The sequence below is a fragment of the Clupea harengus genome, chromosome 17 (genome assembly GCF_900700415.2).
Source record: "Clupea harengus chromosome 17, Ch_v2.0.2, whole genome shotgun sequence".
In the NCBI taxonomy this organism is placed as follows: Eukaryota; Metazoa; Chordata; class Actinopteri; order Clupeiformes; family Clupeidae; genus Clupea; species Clupea harengus.
Genome location: NC_045168.1, coordinates 7,545,517 through 7,569,375, shown reverse-complemented (window position 1 = coordinate 7,569,375; position 23,859 = coordinate 7,545,517). Strand labels below are relative to the sequence as shown.

At 42.0% G+C, this 23,859-nt stretch overlaps 2 protein-coding genes and 1 pseudogene across 9 annotated transcripts in view; 2 read left to right on the top strand and 1 right to left on the bottom strand.

Moving 5' to 3' along the window:
• The first annotated feature begins 2,992 nt into the window (after positions 1-2,992).
• Positions 2,993-4,927, top strand: LOC122133665 (annotated as a pseudogene).
• Positions 4,928-11,409: 6,482 nt separating this feature from the next.
• Positions 11,410-14,398, top strand: chmp4c (charged multivesicular body protein 4C). The gene is made up of 5 exons (XM_012816181.3): positions 11,410-11,760; positions 12,630-12,807; positions 13,217-13,325; positions 13,606-13,723; positions 13,841-14,398. Exons 1-5 carry the CDS (start codon positions 11,538-11,540, stop codon positions 13,900-13,902), a joined length of 690 nt encoding a protein of 229 aa, XP_012671635.1. The 5' UTR covers positions 11,410-11,537; the 3' UTR covers positions 13,903-14,398.
• Positions 14,399-17,743: 3,345 nt separating this feature from the next.
• Positions 17,744-23,859, bottom strand: part of LOC105890071 (microtubule-associated protein 4) — a 99,773-nt gene continuing 93,657 nt past the window's right edge. For 7 of the 8 annotated variants that reach the window (XM_042710302.1, XM_042710306.1, XM_042710304.1 and 4 more), the window contains 2 exons: positions 22,935-23,118; positions 17,744-22,321 (listed from right to left, as the gene is read on the bottom strand). In XM_042710302.1, coding sequence (XP_042566236.1) covers positions 22,314-22,321; positions 22,935-23,118 — 192 coding nt within the window. In that variant the 3' untranslated portion in view covers positions 17,744-22,313. The remainder of the gene's footprint in view (positions 22,322-22,934; positions 23,119-23,859) is intronic. The other variant, XM_042710303.1, reaches the window with a different exon arrangement.

Genomic DNA, 23,859 nt, shown 5'->3' with positions numbered 1-23,859 from the left:
GGCGAGAGTGCATATTCACATTTGTTGTACACACGCACATAGTGCTCTCTTGTTTACAGTCATTTGGAGCACAAGGATATATGTCTATGCTTGCCATTTTCATTTAGCCATTGTGAAAAGTTATATTTGAATGCTGGCCTTAAATGTTCCATATCATTTCTGAAATGCTTATCTTCATGATTACAACCCACACTTTTACATTTGTATAAAAACGTGCAGTCCTATTTGAAACATATAATTTGATCGACGTGTATATTTTGTCTGTTATAAATGTGACTCTCTTATCTGTCTGATTAAGTGTGACTCACTTATCTGTATGTTAAACTGACTTCAATGAATCAGGCCAGCCAGGCAGGTGTCCCCTTTTGATCAAGGAAAGTTTGTGTTTTTAAAGGTGTTTGTCATTTTTCTTTCTCATTGTAAGCAGTTATATTTAATTGTTGGCCTTAAATGATCCATATTATTTCTAAAACATTTATCTTTAATTACAGTCCATGCTATTCCATTTCTGTAAATACTGGGGTATGTATAAATTATTTCACATGTTGGCAATAAAACTATGATCATAAATAAAAATGGAACTTATGCACCCTATATAAACACACGTCACTTGCCTTCAGCAGTCAAAACTTGATACATTTCCACAGGATTAACACTTCTCTGTCCCTCTTCCCGAGGTCACATTGTGGGTGGCTTCAAGCTTTCCTTGGTGTGTAAACATGCCTTGACAGCTTTCTTGACCCCAAGTCAAGTTACTTAGCGGAACAAGACCCAGACGCCTATGGCTCAACACCTCCTTGACTTCTTGGTGCAAACAGCTGAACAAGTGTTTATGTAATTAGACAGGTCAGCAGTCAGATATCTAGTAGACTAAATGTTTTCAGTAGTATGCAAGATGATTTTCCTGTATGGACAATGTATTCACATTAGTTTCAGTTATCTGTGATCTGATATTTGTGATAAGATATTCTTGACATAGAGTAGACACAACGCATCTGTAGATCTGTAAGCACTAAGCACCTACTGTATGTGAGTCACTATTTAGGGCACTATTTAGAGTCTTGCTGCCATGCAAACCAGTTAAAAATGGTAAAAATCCTCACCTCCTTTTAAAATTAAGTATGGATTAGACACGTGAGTTAAATTAATTAAACAATATTGTCATATGTGTTTCAGTAACGTTTGAATAACACACAGTAGCAGCAGCTGTGTGTGCATTTGGAGCTCTGAGTCCAGAGAGCAGCTACTGTACAAACTCATAGGGGTGGAAAGGTACAATGATAAGTACCTCAAAGGCTCTGCTGTTGATGGAGGAACCAGAGACAAATTTCACAGGATTATCTTTGTACTCAAGGAAACAATGCAGTGCCAGCGAGATGATGTTAAGGGACGTGACTCCAGGAACAATAGGGTGAAAATTCAAAAGAACACAGCTGTGGTTGTCTATTGGACCAGTTGGACCATGAGATGTAGTGTTTCTTTTGTTATTATTAAGTGATAATCATCTCTGGCCATAAATAAAGGTTTGCAAAAACAAATAAATCAATCATTTTATTTAAGCATCCATTGACATTGACTGCATAATGACAATATTTTTATAAGGGAGTGAAGACAAACAGTGAACAAACATCTAAAAATCTATCTAAAACAGAAAAGAGATCAAGATACATTTCTATTTTATCAAACTACAAAGGCATCAAATAAAAAAAAAACAGTACATATGGACCATACTGACAGGCTTCCATTCCAAAAGAATGCAATATGTTTCATGCACTGAAAAGTCTGCTGAATGGAGACAGCATGGGTGGTATACAAAAAAGATTCACTGCACATGGAGCAGCAGGTTGCCATTTTTTACATGTCCAGGGAGAATGGTAAAACAGTGTGTGAAAGACCGATCGGTCCCCCATGTTATTTGGGATGTGGCGACTGGACTTGGTGGTGTAGTGAGGAAGAAGAGTGCAGGAGATGGTGGTGTTTCCGTATAAAAATATATATATTTATTAACAAGGGTTCTATAGCACCCCAACACATGGGCCCATGAAATGAAATAAAACAAACAAACCAAACATACCGGCCGTACTCACAGGCACTTCAGTACTCTGCACCCTGGATACCTGCTTGTCCTACTTAGGCCCAAGCCAGGCCCCAAACCTAGGCACAGAGACTAACCTTAAGCTAAGTACATATACTGGCCACCTAGCAAATACATACATACACACACAAGGCCCAAAGACAAGGCACAAAGACAAGGCATACAGACAAGGCATACAGACAAGGCACAAAGACAAGGCACACAGAACCAGGCACACAAAACAAGGCAAACGGTGTCCACACATCTACACCCAAAACACTTCTCCTCACATCAGGAGAGTGTTTTACCTTAGTGCCTTAGTGCCTCAAGTCCTCTTTGGTGCTCTTTACTGCCTCTCTGCAATGTCTCTCTCAGCCAGTCCTTCCTTCATGCCAAGGAGGCACCTGTTAAAATAGGGCAGCCACTTAGGCTAAATTGGACCCCACCATTAACGTGGGGATCACGGAACCAACCATTACAGTGGGGGAGTCAGTGTCTTAAAGGGCCAAAAGCCCTTTTCTTGCTCCAGTGAGAAGGGAGGAAATTCACCTTCTCACACAGTGTGAAGGCTCAGAGTGCCATCTCACAATAGCAAACTCCTAATTAGGGATTCCAAGCTCAGGTGTTGATGATACTGTGCTGTTCTCACCCTCTGTACTTGCATACGTTTGCTCCCTCCTGTCTGGATAAGCCTATTGCTTTTATGAGACCTAAACTGTGGTCTACCTTTTGGCAGGAAATGATGATGTAAATGTGTCACTCTTTCCGTGGGGGAATAGAATGTGTACAATAGGTCAACTTGAGGGGTGTTTGAGAAAGAGTAGTGCATCTGTTCAGTTTGCAGTCTGTGCAAGGACTTTAGTTTTTGATTCAAGTGTAGCTGAGAGCACTACTGCATGTGTGTGATCTGATTGCTATGTCTTGTCTGTTCTCTCATAGCAGTGACATCAAATCTGCGAAACAGAACATCTGAGGCTTGACCCCTAACAAGGGGAGATTTACATGCTGAAAATATCATATATATATATCTAAAGTATATTAAACCATAATATTATTGGATTGTTTTGGCCCCTTCTGACCAGTCAATGCTCTACATCTTTCTATAATCATGTTCCTCCTCCTTAGGGTCTCATGTAGTACCTGTGCATGAATTAATCAGTTCATATCATCTAATTTCAGTCTTCGCCATGGGTGATGCGCTGATGGAAGAGTTCGGCCCGATGGCTCCTTTTCTGAGAGTCTGATATGGAGCATCTGGAGGCCCAGACTCGCCCCTTTGACATTAAGAGGGCATGCTTCGTGGCTGAGGTTGAATATGTGAAGGGAACCATTGTCAGCAGAGACGGGGACAAAGTCACCGTTGAGTTTGGGAAGGTAAACACCTGATTTCACAAGATTAAAAGCCCAAATGCCTATTCTATGTCTGTAAGTGTATCATAACTTCAACTGATACAATGGTATAAAAAGCTTACATGAACAAAAGGGAGTATGTCCATTGTTCTTTACAGACTGTCACCGTAAAAAAGGCAGTTGTCCACCCCCAGAACCCCCAAAAGTTCGATAAAATTGAGGACATGGCGATGTTCACCTTCCTGCATGAACCTACTGTAGTGTTTAACCTTAAAGAGCGTTATGCAGCCTCGATGATCTACAAAAGTGAAGATTTGTCCCATAGTACACAGTGTGACAGTGATAGCAAAACAACTGACCAAGCTGACCATGTGTTTCTTTCTGGAGACCTACTCTGATGTCAGATATGTTCAAATTGATCATAATCAATCTTATCTCTTTGTACAGACCTACTCTGGGTTGTTCTGTGTCACTGTCAATCCCTACAAGTGGCTGCCAGTGTACAACCAGGAAGTTGTTGTTGCTTACAGAGGCAAGAAGAGGACTGAAGCTCCTCCTCACATCTTCTCTATCTCTGACAATGCCTACCAGTACATGCTGTCAGGTAAAGGTCCACTGTTAAAATCAGTGTTATGAACTCATAAATATAAACTATGCTTGGTTTTATATGAACATTTCATGCTTTCTCTACACAGAGAGAACCAGACTGCCCTTATCACGTGAGTATAATTCAGTTTTTGCTTCCAAGTTCCTTGTTAACTTTGTGGGGGGATGAGCCTTTACATACTTTTTACCCACAGTGGAGAATCTGGTGCCAGAAAGACTGTAAACACCAAAAGAGTTATCAAGTACTTTGCTAGCATTGCAGCAGCCCACGGAAAGAAGGACCCATCTCAGGAGAAAAAGGTAATTAAGACTCATTTCACTATGCACATGATTTGTACTTGATGGGCCTCTAAAAGACCTAGCATTCATATTATCTTACAAGTGAGTTGATAGATGTCTAATTTTTACCCAGGGCACCCTGGAAGATCATGTCATCCAGGCCAACCCAGCTCTGGAGGCTTTTGGTAAAGGCAAAATCATTACAAATGACAACTCCTCTCGATTTGTAAGCCATCTAATGATTTTCAACTCAATTTCCACTCTTCTATTATTGCAGTGCTTAATTTGTATGCCTTATTCATGTTAGGGTAAATTCATGCGTATCCACTTTGGTGTGAGTGGCATGCTGTCCTCAGGTGATATTTAGACCTGTAAGTAAATAATGTGTTCCTTCCTCATCTGAGGACACCTAAGATATGGCTTGAAAATAATAATTACTATTCGGATCTGCTGGAGAAGTCCTGTGACAAATTCAACACTCTGACGAAAGCCAAAGCCAAGCTGGAGCAGCAAGTTGATGATGTGAGGAGTATTTTTAAACCACTAAAGAAGAGTGAACTTCGTCTGGAGCTGGATGATGTTGTCTCCAACATGGAGCAGGTTAAAGGTAAAGTATGAAATCTTTCATGAACAAAACTGTTTACATATCAAGAGTCTAGATGTCTTTGAATTTTTTATATTTTCATGAATAATCTTTTCAGGGAAACTTGGTGAAATGTGCAGGACCTTGGAGGATCAGATGAGTGAATATAGGACAATGTATGAAGAAGCCCAGCGCGGCATCAATTACTTTTGTATGCAGGTACATTACAGTAACACTGACATAACATGTTTAAACATTAACACTCTCAAGACAAGCTATCATGACTAACTATCATGTCTCAATCAAACAGGGGAGCTTTCCCGACAACTAGAGGAGAAAGATTCCTACACCCAACAGGTTGAAGACCTTAAAAGACAACTGGAGGAAGAAGTCAAGGTGTTTATAAAACATACTATAACAGGAATTACATGACTGATGAACATACTGTTACAGTATAATGTACCGTATTTTCCGGACTATAAGCCGCTACTTTTTTCCCACGCTTTGAACCTCGCGGCTTAAACAACGATGCGGCTAATTTATGGATTATGATACCTGTGACTGTATACGGTGGCTTTGTGTTTACGGTGGCTTTGTGGAGCTAGGATGCTAGCATGGATGCAGCCGCATGGATGCTTAGCTCCACGCGATTTCTCAGTATCTCTCAATAACTTAACTAATGTCAAAATAACCACAGTCTACCAGCGTAGACAGAACACAACTCAAAACACTTTAGAAAATAAAATAAAAGTTTACAACAATACAAATCCAGTCTTCAAGTTCTTTAGCTCACTGGTTTCAAACTAGCGTCTGTCTTCAATCTAACGTTCTAGCTTCTGATTGACTCTTGCGACTGTGCGCTCTTAAAGCAACAGTGCACTTATCTAACTGGCAAAACTAACTATTGTATTAGTTTTGATATTCATTTTAGCCTGTGTAAAGTTAATTTGTTTCAATGTTGCGGTAGGCACCTGCGGCTTATAGACATGTGCGGCTTATTTATGTTAAAAATAATTATTTTTTAAAAATTCAGTGCGTGAGGCTTATATTCAGGTGCGCTCAATAGTCCGGAAATTACGGTAAGGTAAATATTAATGTATTAATTTCGGTTCTTGAAATAATTTACTTATTGGCTACTTCTATGATACATTTTTGGAGAACCAAGTACGAGACTGATGCCATCCAGAGGACTGAGGAGCTGGAAGATGCCAAGTAAGGCCCCTTGACCTGATGGTGTATGAACTGTTTAAAATCAAAGACTAAACATGGCTAGTACCATCATAATGCACACTTTCAATCTATTGTTACTCAGGAAAAAGCTGGCTCAGCGCCTGCAAGATGCAGAGGAAGCTGTGGAGGCTGTTAATGCTAAATGCTCCTCCCTGGAGAAAACTAAGCATAGACTGCAGAATGAGATTGAAGATCTCATGGTAGATGTGGAGAGTCCCAATGCTGCTGCTGCTGTTCTGGACAAGAAGCAAATAAACTTTGACAAAGTAAGGAAACAGCTGAATTGTCAGAGCACCATCACCATTTTGTGAAGACTATGATTTTGAATGTAGACTCAAAATAGAGGGTTATGGTTTTCACTCTAACAGGTCTTGGCTGAGTGGAAGCAGAAGTATGAGGAGTCCCAGACTGAGCTGGAGAGCTCCCAGAAAGAGGCCAGATCTCTCAGCACTGAGCTCTTCAAACTCAAGAACACCTATGAGGAATCTCTAGATCACCTGGAGACAATGAAAAGGAAAAATAAAAAGGAACTGACATAAATATCTCAACTATGCCGAAGCTGCCAATAATTAGCCTATAGACTAGGCTAGGCAGCAGAAGAAAATTTGGCTAATTTGAATGGCATCTTATGGTTTTGGCAGATTGGCATTGCTAAGACTCCAAACTCCCCCCCCCCTTTTTTTTCTATCTGTTTATTAGGTTTTACAGGTTTCTAACATTACACAGACAATTATGCATATGTACCCCAACCCCCCACCCCCCTCCCTCCCCACAGCAGAGATAAACAGTTTCACAAGTTCATAAAATTCACAAAGTTCATAATATTCATAGATAAATATAAATATTGAATATATATATATATATATACATATTAAAAAAAGGGCAATAGGAAATGAATAATAACAGTCATTGAGCTGCATGAATTCCTGCACAAACTCCCCTTTTAAAACCCAATGTGTCTGCAGACATAAAAAAACCTGCAAACTGAGATAGGAGTGCATTGCTAAGACGAAGATAAATTGCTATGACATAATACCACTCTCACACACTCCTTGCCAGGGGTTGTACTAATCGCTCCGCCTTGATTCTGTGATTTCAGAAGTGAAATTATTAATTTTCTGTACTTTTATACTATTCAGGTATTTTCCATCTAAATAATCAATCAGGTGATGCAGAAAAAAACATGGAAAAGGGTTAGGTTAATCCTTTCTAACGTTTAGTTCATGGAAGCGGACACAAGGTAAGGTGGTAAGGTGGTTATACAGTAGGTGTGGGGCCTGGGGCCTGGGGGCTGGGGGTCTTGAGCTAGGTGTCGCACTGAGAGCAAGAGGGCCCTGAGCAGCTGGGGATGGCAATGGCTGAGTCTGGAATAGCATGTCCAGGTGCTAAGACTAAGTAAAGGGCTTGCTGACGATCAGGTTGAGTCCTATGTAAGCACACTGGGTCAAGGCAGGTCTCCAGAACTTCATCGGGTCTTGGGTGTTGAGTGCTGATAATAGTGTGACACACTAAAGCGAAGGATTTGTCACCATGACAGTTGGTTTGACCTGGGGACAACGCAAAATGTTTTGGCTTCCCATCATGACAATTTAACTCCTTCATTATGAGAACAGAGTTGTCAACAGTCAAATAAAATGAGGGAAACAAGACACTGTGGGTGCAAAGAACACTTCAACACTTTCAAAGTATCATAAAAGTATTGGTTACACATAGTTTCACTAATAAAAGTTTCTGTGTAGAAAATCACTCATAAATGTATTGGTTATACATAGTTTCTGTGTAGAAAATCACTCATAAAAGTATTGGTTATACATAGTTTCTGTGTAGAAAATCTTGTGAACTGAAGACATCATAGACACTATTTGTGAAAATGTAATAACAAACCAGATCAGTATCAATATGCCTCTGTGTGGCGATTACTGGCACAGTGAGATCGTTTGTGGAATATTTTGAAGGAACAACCGTCAGAACACAGAAAAAGAACACAGCAGTTGTCCCCTGCCGTTCAGCATTTGAACCGAGACAAAGACAAGGTCACTGCCTCAGGACGGCACACCACCAAACAAGTCACCGCAGGGAAATTCCTCCTGTTTGAGCTGTGACATTCCCACTGAGTGCCTCTCTCTGATTGATAAGGACAGCTTGGCAGACATGTTTCAGACCAGCATGCATGATACATGAACGTGAAACTTTCACATTTTCAAATTGAGGAGGTGACGAAGTTGGGCAGGCTTAATAACAATCAATATATCTTTTTTATGTGTTATTACAGGAGGAGGAAAACAACAACACTGTTGTAGTTACCAAGACCATAATAAATCAAGAGCTTGCTCTTCTAAATTGAGACATCAGTCATATTCATTCATGTGACATGAATAGTTGTCAAAACTAAATTGATACACGTGTAGAAAACATTCAGCAGATTCAACAGCACAGCAACCTATTTATCATCTTTACTTCATGACACATACAACCATATTGTAAGTGAGGTTTATCCATGGGCGTCGCCACAATATAACTTGGGGGGGGGGGGGGGGGTCACGTCCCCCTCACTTTAAAAAAAATTCGTTTGGACCCCCCCCACATTTGCCATCAAAATATTAGTGCATGACTGGTCTACTAGTCCAGCGTTCTTTCTTTTCATTGCTTCACAATCAAATCCGTTCCATTTTATCAGTAGGGGGAATACCCATAGCAATAGAAATCCACTCCGCGTTTTCCTGGTTTCCTACACATTACGCACGCAGATTCAACTCCCATACTCCTTGATCGAAGCGTCTCGCTGGCAGCTAGCACTTGGTTTCAGACATAGACTGTTAGACTCTCCCACAGACGAGATGGACATAAGGAGGTTTTTTTTCGAGGAAGAGGAAAGTAAGTCAGAGTTGCCCAAGTTTTCCCTTTAGTGGCCAAAGCACCCTTATGAGACATTCTCTGGCTATAATAGCATTAAGTCACAAAGATCCTTCTGCAAACATTATGGTTACAGCTAGATAAGCAAGCTATTTACCTACAACTAGCACTAGGCAATACCATACTTTATTTACCCATGGAACAGCATTTGTTGATTTCTTAATCTGGGTCTGAAATATGTTGTGCTTTTGGCCGTGTTCAGACCTAGGCGTCTGTGTCGGGCAGAAAGCGATGACCAGGAGTTTTTTTTTCAAGTAGCTACAAAAAAAAATGCTGGTGTTTTTTTGTATTGCCATAACAACCGTTACATGAGCTAATCTGGAGTTAACGTTAGCTAACATGCTAGTTTTCGAACGACTTTTTAAATCCTCCTTTTAAATCTTTGCTCTCATTAAATGGAGAATAAAGTGCCAAAGTTGTCAGTGTCAGTCCTCTGTGTATTACACCAAAACATTATCCTGGCTTTCACCAGACCATACTCAATCTCTGCAGATCGGGCTGGGTTTACCCAGTCTACCAGAACATAATAGTAGTCAGCAATTGCAGACCATGCCAACTCTAAGGGGAGGAAATGAAAGAGAGAGATCATTTTCTATCTAAAAACATGGTAAATGCTAGCCTGGATACCAGACCGAACTTAGCCCCGCCCACACATTTTTTGGTTGGGAAGTTCGGTCTGGCATTACTCCATTGAGGAGAAATTATCTGCGGCTCGATATCGGCCGTACCAATCAAATTGTTAAGGCGGGCTTTATACGATGATGGACAGATGATCAACAATAAAGTAACCAACCACGTCACCAACACACGAGTTGAATTCGTTTTCAACAAACATGGCTGCCGCTGGAGAGCTGAAATGTATAGATTCGAGTCCATTTAGACATTGACAGTGCATTCATTTTGAAAGAGGAACAGAGAAACGCGATTAAGGCATTTGTCAATCGAAAAGATGTTTTTGCCTTCCTTCCTACGGGATCCGGTAAAAGTGTAATGTATCAGCTGCCCCTGGTCACATACTACGTTGTTCTGATTGGTTGTAGGTAACCAATTGAGCGAAGAGGCATTTTTTCTCCTGGTTCGGTTGAAACACGCCCCATAATCACAGCCCAATGGAGCGATATCAGACTCATATTCTGACTAGAATTATGAGTATGACATCGTCAGGCTAGGTAAATGCACCAGAATGCGGGAAATTGCATCTACATCTTTCAAAATTTCCGGGGGGAGAACCCCCAGACCCCCCCGCCAAAATATGTCCCCCCCACTCTCAAAATGCTGCTGACGCCCTTGGGTTTATCAGATAGGGGATTTAGAGCCAGTAATGACATATACTTATATACTTATATAACACACCTATCCAGTGGCACATTGTCTGGTGAACATTCTGTCTGCCACTCTTACTGCCTCTACAGATGATTCTGAGACAGTTGCCATATTATTACATGGCACAACCGGTCTTTGTACTGTGTAACGTGCCAGCTTAATGCACGAAACATAAAGGGGAGGCTTTTGTAGCCATCCAATCATGGGGTACACCTGTTGTACACCTGCTCCCCATTACCTGCTGAGGAGACAGAGACAGAACAGGCATGCAAATATCATGGGGCGGGGCCTAGATCCGCCAGGGTCGTAACAACTGTAACAACATTCATGTCTTAAGGATATCAGGTTTTTGTACATTTATATTTCTGTTGAAATGCTGATACACAGTATTCTGTCCATTGATTTTATCTGGCATTGTATCTCTTTATTGAGTCTTAAACAAGGCACCATGTTATTAGGAAGGAATAAAACATTGAAACAGAGATCCTTACTTTTAAGGGAGTTGTGGGGATAAGACTAGGTCAGGGATAACTGAGAAGCTAGCTGCCATAAACCAACAGACTGAGGAAAAGTAAGTAGGTCTATATTTATTATACTTTTTTATGTCAAAGGACTTTAAGGACTGCTGCCAAGTAACGTTGTCTATTACAATACCGCCTAGTCAGTCTGACACCACTCCCTGAAACTCTATGTTTACTCTGTTGATCAGAGCAGTTTTAAATCTAACGCACTCCTCCTCCCTCTCAAAATATGCGGAACAATGGAATTGGTTATTGACAAGCTTAATGGGCATAATGGAAGAGCAACACATGCGTAGGATGTAAATAAAACAAGACCTTACATTTTCGAGCAGTGAGGAGGTCCTTGGGAGGGAACACTTTATAATAGTCATAAAAGTATGCCTAGTAACATGGGCCACCAGCCAACAATTTTAATGGGGTGAAGTCAGCTGTAGCCTATGGTCAAAAATCTCTGCCAGACAACTCAGGAGGCGTCATGTGTTACACCTGAACAGGTGCCTGACCTGCCCACCGGAAGTACGCAGTTCTCAACATTTTGAATGTGAGAAACGTTTAGTCTCCGGGGATTTGCAACTTTTAACACAGTAATAGCTTACTTCGACATATTTGGTCGAAGCTGCAGAAGTGTTTTAAAATAAATTACGAACCAAGAACAAACATGAGTAAGATTTCAAAAATGTTCACAGGTTCGAGCTCCAAATCTAGCTCATCTAGCTCCTCGAAATCAAAACATCGATCCAGGGGAGAACCGAGTTCCCGAGAAGCCATTCACAAATTACGGGAGACTGAGGCTATGCTTACTAAAAAACAAGAGTATTTGGAACGTAAAATCGACGAGGAAATTGCGATTGCTAAGAAGAATGGCACCAGAAATAAGCGAGGTAGGTCACCGTGATGGCTATGCTGCACCTGTTACCACATTCTGCCGACAATTTTTTAAACTAGACTAGTTTGTTTTGAAAAGTAAAGATACTTTTTTAAAGGCTTTCTGTCATGGAGTTATCTGGGCGTTATGGTAGTCAACTGGAGCGACTTGAAGGATAGATAGCCTACTTGAATGTTTAGACTTGATGTGTATTTATGCGCGCATCCTGGAGAAAGGGCTGAGGATTTAAGGCCGCTGAATATGTGCGAAATGTGGAGAATGTGTCTTAAATCCTGCGCTGCTTCTTTAAACAACAACTTCTCAACTTTATAATCAGGAAATCTGATCGTGTGACAGTAGCCTACTAGTTACTAGTCCACGACTGAACGCATGTTGCATGTGTATGTTGTACGTTACGGTCACTCCCAGTGGGTGTGGACTGTTGATTTGAAGTTACAGCAATTACCAGTCAATCCGGTTCAGGAAGAGTATCCGCGGCTAATCACGTAATCATATGATCAGATGAATCGGGACCGGCCCAGCAGTTTAAATATGGTGAAAGTAGGCCTACGTCTCCCTCACTGCAGTTTTGTGGTATAAATTGTTTAATGAGATAGCGGACCCCTAAAATCATTAGTATTCTGACAAGACGCGCATGGGACCTCTTTTGTTGTGATAAATTGTATCGCCTTCTCAACCACTGTTGGGGTGTTAATATGGGAATCGTGCGCTTTCACAGCAGTATTCAATATATATTTGCTACATTGCACTCAACTGCTGTTGAGGATTTAAAATGACATAAGATATGTCTTTAGTGTGTGTCATTAATAGTCAGTTACTGTAACACATACATAATCCACTAATTGCTGCGTATGCCTTGGCCAGCCGCTCTGCAAGCGCTAAAGAGGAAGAAGCGCTACGAGCAGCAATTGACGCAGATCGATGGCACGCTCTCCACCATCGAGTTCCAAAGGGAGGCCCTGGAGAACACCACCATGAACACGGAGGTGCTGATGAACATGGGCTACGCAGCTAAGGCCATGAAAAAAGTCCATCAGAAAATGTGAGTGAATAGGACACCATAACTATAGAACAATAATAGAGGTATATATAGAGAGAGATACATTAAAATATAATTCTGATGTTAAGCATATATTAGGCTACAAGAAACAAGGATTACAAGAGCCTTCATTATATACTTGAATTAGAAAGATTGCAACTCTTGACCCTCAATTGGATACAAATTAAATCAACATTGATGTTAGAGCAAACAAACAAAAACACTTCATCACAGAAACCAACATTTGATCAAACTTAAATATATGTGGAAACTGGATGCCTGGCCATGAAATTCACCAAATGCAGAAAAAAGGTCACAGCTAAACTCTGGTGTCTAGAACAGTCAGTAATGCAAGTAGGTTGTTACCTTGAGGAACTAATGAATAATCTCCCCACACTCTTCCCCTTTAAAGAGACATGGATAAGATTGACACACTAATGGATGACATTCAAGAACAACAGGATCTATCTAGGGAGATCAATGATGCCATTTCACGGCCTTTTGGAGACGAATTTGATGAGGTATGGCATTAGTGTTGTTGTTTGTGTGTGTGTGTGAGATCAACTGTTTTTATTGTTTTTTTTGGGGGGGGGGGGGGGCAGGCAAGACAGTTACAAATAAAGCATTTATACATCTAAAATGGTAAGGTTTTCTGACCTTACACGTGTTCACTGTGCATGAACCCCCTGGTCTATAGTGAGCTAAGAGCTTTGTTTAGCCCTTAAGGACAACCTTTTCCTTCTCTGTATGACGTAATTTAGTGTAAAACCCCATGAGCTTTTTGCTTGTTTGTGTAAACAGGATGAACTGTTGGCTGAGCTGGCAGAGCTGGAAATGGAGGAGGGCTCCAAGCGCATGGCGAAGCTGCCCAGTGTGCCCTCGGGCAGGTTGCCAAGCGAGAGGTCCAGGCATCGCACTCGTAAGTCACACAGCTGTGCAAAGGAAACACTAGACTGGACACTACTCTGGACACTAGACTTGCCACAACTTTCCTCCGCTGCTCATGACTAATGGCTGTGTTTTTATGTCTCTGCAGATTCAAAGAAGCGTGTGGAGGATGATGCTGATATGAAACGGCTTGCATCCTGGGCAGTCTAAGTCGACTCTCAATTCTCATGCCATTCTGTGGTCAAATATGGATGTGTCTTCTAGAATGTAGAGCTTTTATTAATGAAGGATTGAAGGTACATTAATCACATGTTTATATGAGTGATTCTTGCCAAACTACTTTTACTGTCAAATGAAGGATATTTGTTGTTCCACACTGTGGTGGAGATGCTCCTCTTCTTCTACTTCTCTCTTGGTGGGAGTGTTGTGTGCTTTAACCTTATTCTTTTACCTTTTGACCTCTTTACTAATCAGTTTAGGCTTGTAGAGCGCAAGAAGAAGTACTTTCCTAGAAAGTACACTGTGGTCTCTTTGCATTAGGATGGAAGGAATGAGGCTCTAAGTATGCTCTAAGGACAGGTGTATTATCACTACTTGAGAACCTGAAACAGATGGGTTTCCCTTGGTCCACATTCCAGAAATGCATTGGCATTTTCATGTAAATAACCTAATGCTTTATTTTATTTGAATAAACATGTTGAAAGTATGCTGTGGTCTGAATTCAGTATCTGCAAATATGTCATGCTAGTCCAAAATGTTATTGAAAATTCACCTACAAATAATTTTTCATGGTATATGGTCCTGTGAAGGACAGATACACACACTTGTCCTTTCAATAGCCGTCTAGGCAATGCACTGTGTAGTTCTGTGGTCCGGGTTGGACCACTCAGCAAAAATGTAAAAAAAAGCTTTCACATCGCCTACTATATCTACATGAGCCGGCAAGCCTTTTATCAGTGCCAACTGTGCTGCTGTTGGTGTTTGTAAGGTTTCTGCATGCCTTTTCAGTAGTTAGATTGCTAGTTTTCAACCAAAACTCCTTACTCTAAGTAATTTAATTGATACAGATTATTACTGAAGCTTAATGTCCTTATATTTCCTTAAGATTGAATACAAGTTCTGGGAAATATCTGAAGTTTATTATTTGCACAATAACATTAATCCACTACCATAGAGAACATTCAGCAAGAAGAGAACAGCATTAATTGTAGTCTACCCTACACTGGAGTTCTATGCTAGAATGTCAATTTAGTTGTCTAGAGTGCCACCTTCTGGCTACATGTTTAATGATTTGTAAGCACCCACCTGGACATGTGCAAGTGTGGATGTCATTTCAACAGGGTTGGGATTGGGAAGGTTCTCTTGGGAAGGTTATTGTTGAAATGTTAGATTATTGAAATTGTAGATTAGATAGGTGTTCATAGACATGGCTGTGCCACTGAAGTAGAGAGTTAGAGGCATTAAGAGTAGGCTAAAGGGACAGATCCACATTCATGTCATAGCCATAATATTAATCATGTATGTAATATATTCATTCTTGTTGTATATAATTGTTCATATTTGTTTGTCTTGTTATTTATATCATTTCCAAAGAAAACACGGTTCAGCCTATTCAATATTCACGGTTCAATGTTCATCTTCTATCACGGTTCAATACACAGTTCATCCTTTACACGGATAATGCATCCTCATCATGTTCATCTTGGCATTCATGGCTTGAGAGTGTGTGTTTGTCAATAAATACAGTTCTTACATTGTCATCGGGACTTTGACATAATTTGTTTTGACCGGACAACCTGTGGCGATTGGCGCCTGTTAGAACACCCATATCATATCTGTTTGGGATTTAGTCGCTCTCACTCACTTATGGATGCGGAACCATATGGTTCATTCTCCCAGCCTTAATCTCTGTGACGGCCATGGTGCGACCGCACATAAACGACACACCTGTCCCGTATTTGCTACCGCTAGCGCACACACACACATGGATTTGTATGCAGGCACACACACACACACCCAAACAAGCACACACCTGATTGCACGAACTTCAACAAAGTTGAAAGCATGTATTTGACTGAGCCAAACTTCGTGCACAAAGATGGATAAATGGATTACCAACTTGTTGGGAGTTCGTGTCCTCGGCTAGCTGGTCGGCCCGACAGTCAAAGAAGTGGCGCCGGAGACGGGGAGAAGTTTATTTTGTTCCCAGTTTAATAACCCTGGTGATTCCCTATAATCGCTGTAGGGACAACAGAAATGGTCTTGGCCAAACCACTTCGATAAGGTGACTTTTTACAGGCCTGGGAATATGATTTTATTACATGGTTATTTCTTTGTTGATGTTTAGCACAATGACACATACCGTATTTGTGTTTCAGGGTCGGTCTTGTGATCTGTGTATTATTTGATTTTTGTGTACGCCCTTTTTTATGAATGGTGCTGGCCACCTCTTATATATGTTCACTTGTTCTGTCTAGGGAATGAGTCTTTTCAGTTATGTGCGTGTATGTAGACCTTGAAACTGCTGAATGTTGTCCTGTGCTTGTTTCAGGGATGCAAACACAAGTATGGTCAAAAAAGAGAGGTAATTGAAGCCCTCGCCCCGCGGCAAATATCCATATACTTACATTGCCACCAACCCCCGACATCCCCGGCCCACCCCTATAGGCACATAGAGTCAAATTAAATTCTGAAAAATCTTCTTCCTCTTCTTCCTGGCCACCTCCTGCAACGTATCCAGGGCCTTCTGTCTGGCTGCATTCATTTTCTTAACATGTTTGAGACGTGTCTGCCTCTCTTTGGCCAGAGCAATAGGCTAGTCTTGGCCTTCTCGGCACTTTCACATGTAGCACTGCAGCCATACTCCGCCTGCCTCTTCTGCTTTGCCTCCGTCCTCTTCCCTCTGTCGGTCTTGTCCCTTCTCCCTGCAGCCATGTTCTGGCAGAGAGTTTTATCAACTAGCCCCATGTTGATGTCATCTCTTTTAAACATGCCAATGCCAGTCTTGCCCCTAGACCTAGATTTTACAGTCTGCACTGCATCAAAGGTGGAGATCTTCATGTTAGATCTTTTAGTGTCAGTTAGATATTTTAGTGTCAATCACATCTCCCATGAGACTAAAGGAGGACTCTACCAGTGGCCCATGAAAGATGGAGAGGGCACCTCTGATAACCTGGCTGAAAGCTGGATATTTCCCCAAACCCATGACATGGGCCCACCACTTCACAATGCAGTCCCCCCAGGATTTCGCTGTCCTTTTTTGTGATAGTTGCGGCCTAAAATTCCTGATTTCGCGGGAGCTTTTCCAAAAAGTTGAGGTATTGTTTAGGTGTTTGTTGCGATGCAAGTGGAGTTGCAAATTTCGCTCTTTGTAATTATAATTGAGTTATTTCTGCCGTTCTCATTCTATGCTTATCAATCGGGTTTGCTATCCTTGTTGATTTCTTTTATCTGTATAGGTGTTTATGTTGTTCAATTTCATATATAAATTTAAAGTCGTCCAATTTCAAGTAACCCATTCTTCAACACTATCTGCTACCTTATCTTCAAACAGAAAGTAACGTTAAATCTCCATTGCAACAGCTTTCGAGGATTTGGGAAATAATTTCTGCTGATTTGCTTATTTCTTATTTACTTGTTTGGTGGAGGCAATCCAGAATTACTGTTGATAAAATTATAATCAGACCCCCCCCCCCCCCCCCCCCCCCCTTAAAAAAACTCTTCGGATCTGCACGATTCACACAAGTCACCCAAACTGACGTGAAAAAAGCGGGAGGCGCCGAAAAGCGCGCTGTTTGCATCCCTGTTGTTTAGAGGCTTAGCAGGTTTTCTTGAGACTGCTGATTGTTGTCCTCTGCTTATTGAGAGGCTTAGCAGGTTTCCTAGAGTTTAATAAACCAATATAACTTTGAACCCTCACTCTGACTCTTGGCTCTATGGCTTTTGGCCATACCGACATATAGATGGTGACCCTGGCGCTTGGTCCGTCACAATCTCACTGTGATATTTACATGTGCCGTTATGTATATAAAAAAGAGACAATCACCATGTGTTTAATCATTTTTAAATTGTATTTATTGTTTAATAATCACATCACTAGTTAACAATTAACCACAATAAACACTTCTTTCAAACCAAAAAAATAAAATTCAGAATTAATGAAAAAAATCAAAGAAAAAAAATCAAAACAAAACAGAAAATAACAAGAACAAACAAAAAAAGGTTTGCAAATGGCAATGTCTGCAAATGACAAGTCTATCTAACAACATCCCACTGGTTTTCGCATGCTCTATAGATGTGTTCTATTAGTATGCTTGCACACTAGGTGTGCGCTAACCGTATAAGCTGGTCTAGGGGTGGCTCCAACCAGTAGTAATCTGGAGCTCTTGAACAAGACTCATAACAGACAGCTACTATTAGTCTTACAAAAGGTGTGGTAGCAGAGGGAGGGAGTACATCTCTCCAGTCCATCAAAGACTATGCCTGCCGGCTTGAGATGAGCGCCTTGTGGCCAATGACAGCATCATCCTTGTGCGGGTAACACAGACAATGACCTCTGACCTCTCCAATTACTTCCTGTTCCACAGGATGCCCAGGGTGTCCAGGGCACGTCAGTCAGTCCTAACCATTCCTCTTCTTCCCTTAAACGTGTGATTTTGTGTGTGTGTGTGCGTCTGAGACATCTAAAAGGATGCTATCACACCCATAGATGCCACAGATGTTGGCATGGAGTTTGTGCTTTTCAGGAGATCATTTTTTAAGACTAATGTTGTAGAGCAGGCGGACAGGGTAGGCATGACGTTTTTTCCTTCGCAAATTAAACTTACTGAAGCGCTACAGACAAAGCGGACAGCAGACCGCTCTGAAGAACTACTCCTGAACCCTCCACACTTTTCATGTCCCTCAACTATCAAACCAAAGCACAAGCAACATACTGTAAGGTCATAACAAACTTTGGCAATCTAGTGCCTTTTTAAAGTTCTGTTTTAAAAAACATTTGTTTACTTAGCCCTTTTTAATGTATCACATTAGCTATGACAATGCAAAAAAAACTCCCTAAATATCAAAAGGGTACTTGGATTGCAAAAACTTTACTTTTTAACCGTCAATGTGTTTTTCATTGATAGGATATAATTGCTTTTGTTTATATTTCTAATATTTAATTATGCACTGCATGGCATGTGTATCTGATCAAGGTAAATGGTTTATAAACAGTAAAATGTATATATATTCATATACAAATGTAAGCGATTACAGAGGGAGGACTGCAAGCCTAAAACATAATTAATGGCGAGGTTAGCGTGTGAGTGGTAACTGTAGTGGATGTTAAAACATGAGTCTGAGAAGAGACGCCAGAAGCCACCGGTAAAAGGCTGTCGTGATCACCAGCGCTCAGTCACTGGGAGGCAGAGAGCAGTTTACTGAAAGACCCTTTCTTCCAGAAGCTGCAAGTCCACAGACAGACACTAACCCCATCCCCGGCCCTGCCCTGCCACGCCTGACTGAGGGGCAAACCTGGGCCTGCCCTGGGCGGGCCTCTCCAGGATCCACCGAACTGGGCCTGTCTCGTTTCAAATAAAATAATTCCAGAATCAATTTTTTTGTAGGAAAATGCATAAAGAAAATAATGATTTAGCTTGGGAATATTTGTTTCGGCACAATCAATCATTAATGCACTTTTGTGCACAATTTTCTGTATTAGTATTGCTATGTCTTCGTTACAACAACAAACAAAGGAAGGTTCTTCAGGGCACCCTGTCAAATCAAATAAATAGTTCAAAGCGGTCGGAGGTCAGTTCTACAGACTATCCTTGCATTGGAAATCATTCAAATCACAAGTCTGGGGCATTTCAACATCTCATCAGAGTAAAAGTGGATCTCATCTGATACCTTCACTCACAACTGTCCATAACATCGCCAAGCCTTAAGGTGCTAAACAGAGTACTTCAAACAGCTCAGCCTATCTGTCAGGTTTTTAGTCAGGATATCAGGTAGTGTATACGAGTCCATGACATTCCTTCTAAAATACGTCTCTTTTTGTCCTTGTTTCTGGTTACTCGATATTCCTCTATATCACTTTCAAATATAAAGACAAATATGAAAAAAGTTCTCCTTGTGGGTCTTGTCCTATGCCTGGCTATGAGAGAAACTTAAGAAGCGCACAATCCTGCAAAACTGTGTTCATCTTTCGCACAGTCCTCACCAGCTTCCCATCAGTCAGAGTAGAGCGGCCATCAACATTCAGAAGAGCCTGGAGCCTAAGCCACAGACGCGAGTCATAATGTAAATACCGTATAGAAGCATGTACGTCTAGGCTTACAGGGAAAGAAAACAGCACAATATCTTTCAACACACAACGAAGGCTATTCAGAGGCAACTGTAAGAAAAAAAAGTTGTAACTAGAGGAATAAGCCACATCTAATAGTCTGCTCACAAAGTCCCCATGAAACACCAATATGTCCTTTTCCAACATTTGTCCACAAACCGTGCCAAAATAACACAACACTTCTCTGAAAAAGGACACCTGTGACAGGATAGCTAGCACGGCTAGTCACGAGAAAACTGTTCAGAACGACTCTCCTGAAGCACTAAATCTACATCGGTTGACTAAGTATTTTTCTGTTTTGAAGGATAACATTCTGTTCGTCTACTCATCTCTCCCTCGAAAGGACCCGGTGTGTTGTTGATGTGGGTCCATGTTCCTCGTGGGATTTCAGGTAAGGAGAGAGAGAGAAGGAGGCACATACTGAACACTAGCTCTCCGACATCCCTCAGACCACCAGACGCAGACACTTCCTCATCCCAACTGCAACTTCCACGTGCCTTACTATTCAAACATGTCAGACCAGAGTACCAGTCCAATCCAACGCTAAGCCATCAACCATTAAAATAAGCCATTAAGCCTGCTAACCGTTTCAGCATTTGAATCAGAAGCCTTACGACAGGCTTACTGCTCCATGACTTGACCCTGTGTCCTGGTCTTGTCGGCATGCTACCTCAGCCTTGGGTTTCCTAACAGAACAGATTCTGCTCGGATATGAAACGGATCCGCCGCAGTCTGGGTCGACTCTGGGATAGCTAGCTAGTTTGAAAAAGTGTGCGTGTAATTGCAAGGATTTATGGATCCTGTAGGCAAACACCGTATTGCTTCAAGAGATGAGGAAAATCAAGAGCTGAGAGAGAGACAAAGAGAGAGAGAGAGAGAGAGAGAGAAAGAGAGAAATAAAATACAGAACTGAAGCTGAAGACTACTGAAAGAAAAGAAAAGAAAACAAGCCAGAAGAAAAGTCCAAAGAACAGAAACTAACATAACGACAAAGCTCAGTATTACAATTATCACTCAAACACACCATCACGAAACACAGTTTTAAAGAGATTTAAAAAGCCTAACCGCTAAAAGAGACTATATATTGTGAATGTGAGTGCTCTCATACTGAACAGGTAGGACACAGGGTTTCCACAAGAGGGAGAAGTACAGTGTGTGAGAAGAGAAGGGAAGCACATCAGCCTGGAAACTCACAATGTAAGGACGCTTAATGGACTAGACCAGCAACTCTATACGGCATGTGGTGTGAATATATGATAGTGTTAAATGAGTCAGTGTTGAACAGGACACAGGATTCACAATTCACTTTTTTTTGTCTGTTTCAAATCACGACAGCCAGAGGGATATACTGCATATACCAGATGCTAAACTGTAAATAAGACTGACGTGTTCTGCTCTGCGAGTAAATATGAGCGAGACGGAGAGTGGGAGGAAGATGAAGATGAGGAAGATGATGCCATAGTTGAGTACACTGTGAGCACTGATGCGTGGAGAGAGACTGAGGAGGGAGAACACGGGGTCCTGCAAATGTCACCCAGCAGGGAAAAATAACCAAACAACAAACAAACAAACATCCCCGGAACCGAGAGGTCCCGCTGCTAAAACCCTCCCGACACAAGGAGCCCAAACACAAAGTTGTCTAGTAGAACCGGAGAGTTACAGGCGAGCATAGTGAAACTCCAGGAAGCCTTGAAACCAACCCCTCGCCCCCCTTCATCATAAAACCCTTGCCCTGCCCGAAGCTCAGTATATACAGCCAAATACCAACTCAGCCAATGAGGGTGAACCAGGAAGGAGCACAGGGTCAGAAGACACTAACAGCATGAGGTGATAGTAGACATGGGAGAGGGCTGGGGGAGGGGGGGGTGGGGGGGTCATGTCCTGTGGTGTTCAGCGAGCTCGCCCCCATTGCCCTGGTAACCCCCCTGAGGGGGGTTGAAGGAGTGGGGGTCTAGGGATGGGGAGCAGGGGGGGGCGGCGGACGTCAGGGAGTCGTGGAGCGAGACGCTGCGGGGTGAGTGGTGGTGGGGGGGTCGGTGGGCAGGGCTGTCACCCAGGGCTGGCCAGGATATGATGTCGGCGCCGTGGTCCGTGCGAGAGCGCGCATTCTCGCGGAAGTTGAGCTTGAAAGACTCAATCTGCATCGGAAGGTGTGAAAACAGAGAGACAGAGAGAGAAGAAAGACAGAGAGAAAGGGGGAAGGGGGTAGGACAGAAAAAAAGACAAGTCGGGGAAGTTGGTGTGGAGGGGGGGGGCGAGTTGAAATGAAAGGGTGGAAGGATAGCAAAAAGCAGAATTAAATGCCTGAAAAATAAGAAGAGGTCACAAACGATTCGGTGGTCAGGGAAACAAAACGTCAGACACAACAAACATCTAAATGCAAACTTAGTACAACACAGAGCACAGAACAACAGGTAAAGGATGAGAGGCACAAACACAGCTAACAGTAATTACCTTGTGAAACAGCACAGATGCTGTTTGTAGTACATATGAAAGAACACTGATACATATTTATACTCACCATCAGGATAATTACTTTATAAACTCAGCTTCAAACATGCCCCTTTTCAAAGCTTTTCTCTGACAGCCTGAGCTACCCTAGGCCATTAAAGCTTCCCTATCCCTCTCCAAGCTCTGCTATGCAGTCTGTACTGAGAACACTTGTTGTCATGATCTTAGGGCGCCTAGTCTTCATCAATGGCTTGATGTCGTTGTGGTTATTCTGATTCATGATCTTAAAAGGTCAGACCAATTAGAATGAGAGTCCAGAAAGGACAGTGATGGCAGATCTATAGACTAGGTACTGATTGTAGAGGCTAGGTCTTCATGAAGCTCAACCCCGTGGGTTAGTCCGAGGGGAGAGGGACAGGAGGCTGTCTTAGGTCAAAGGTCACGGGGCGTCCACACACACACTTACTTGTTTCGGGGATGCGCGAGTCCAGGCCCTGCTGGGGGTCCCGGAGCCCCTCGCTCCCACTGGGAGGGCCCTCCTTCAGCAGCCCATTCTCCTGGGCCTGGGCAGGGCTGGCCATCGGCAGTTCAGCCTGGCCACCACTAGGGGGAGCCCCTGTGCCCTCGGCTGCCTCCTCGGCCCCCTCAGCCTAGAAACACACAGGAGCCAGCCAGTCAAAACAGTGGGATGGGGATGGAATGGAGTGACAGCGTGTGTGTGTTTGTGTGTGTGTTTGTATGTATGTCTTTTTGTGTATGTGTGTGTTTATGTATGTGTGTCTGTGTGCGTGCGTGTGTGTTTATGTGTGTGTGTGTGCTTGCATGTGTGTGGACTGGATGAGGACCAACACAACAGAAAACTCAAAACCAACATGAATGGTGTCATGAATGGGAATGTGGTCCACCACAGAAGCAGAGCCCGCAAACAGAACCAGCATGTTGTGGCCCGTTCTATGTCTTACGTTCTGCACACTCTTTTTGTAAGATTTCCAGTGAAATTTTACATAAAATGTGAATGAACTGTTGAAGCAGAGCAAAACAACAAAATTCAAATGTCTAACAGTTAAGCACTAAACTGTATTAATTAAAATTGTGTAATGAAGTTAAATATGGGTCACGTAATTCTTCTCCTAAACTCTCCAAATGTCTCGCCCAACTACTACTGTCAAATATCCGAATCACTCTCTACCAGCTAAAGCATGATGCTAGTGTCACAATACAGCTTTTGCTAAACTGGGTCTGATATAAGTTTGGGTGTTTTTACATATATCGAATTGTGTACAGGAGAGAAAAGTTTTGAAGATTTTTTTTTTAAATACACAAGGCTTGCACATCACTGAATTGCATTGCAAATTGATCATGTTAATTGATATTTGATTCAACAAACACTA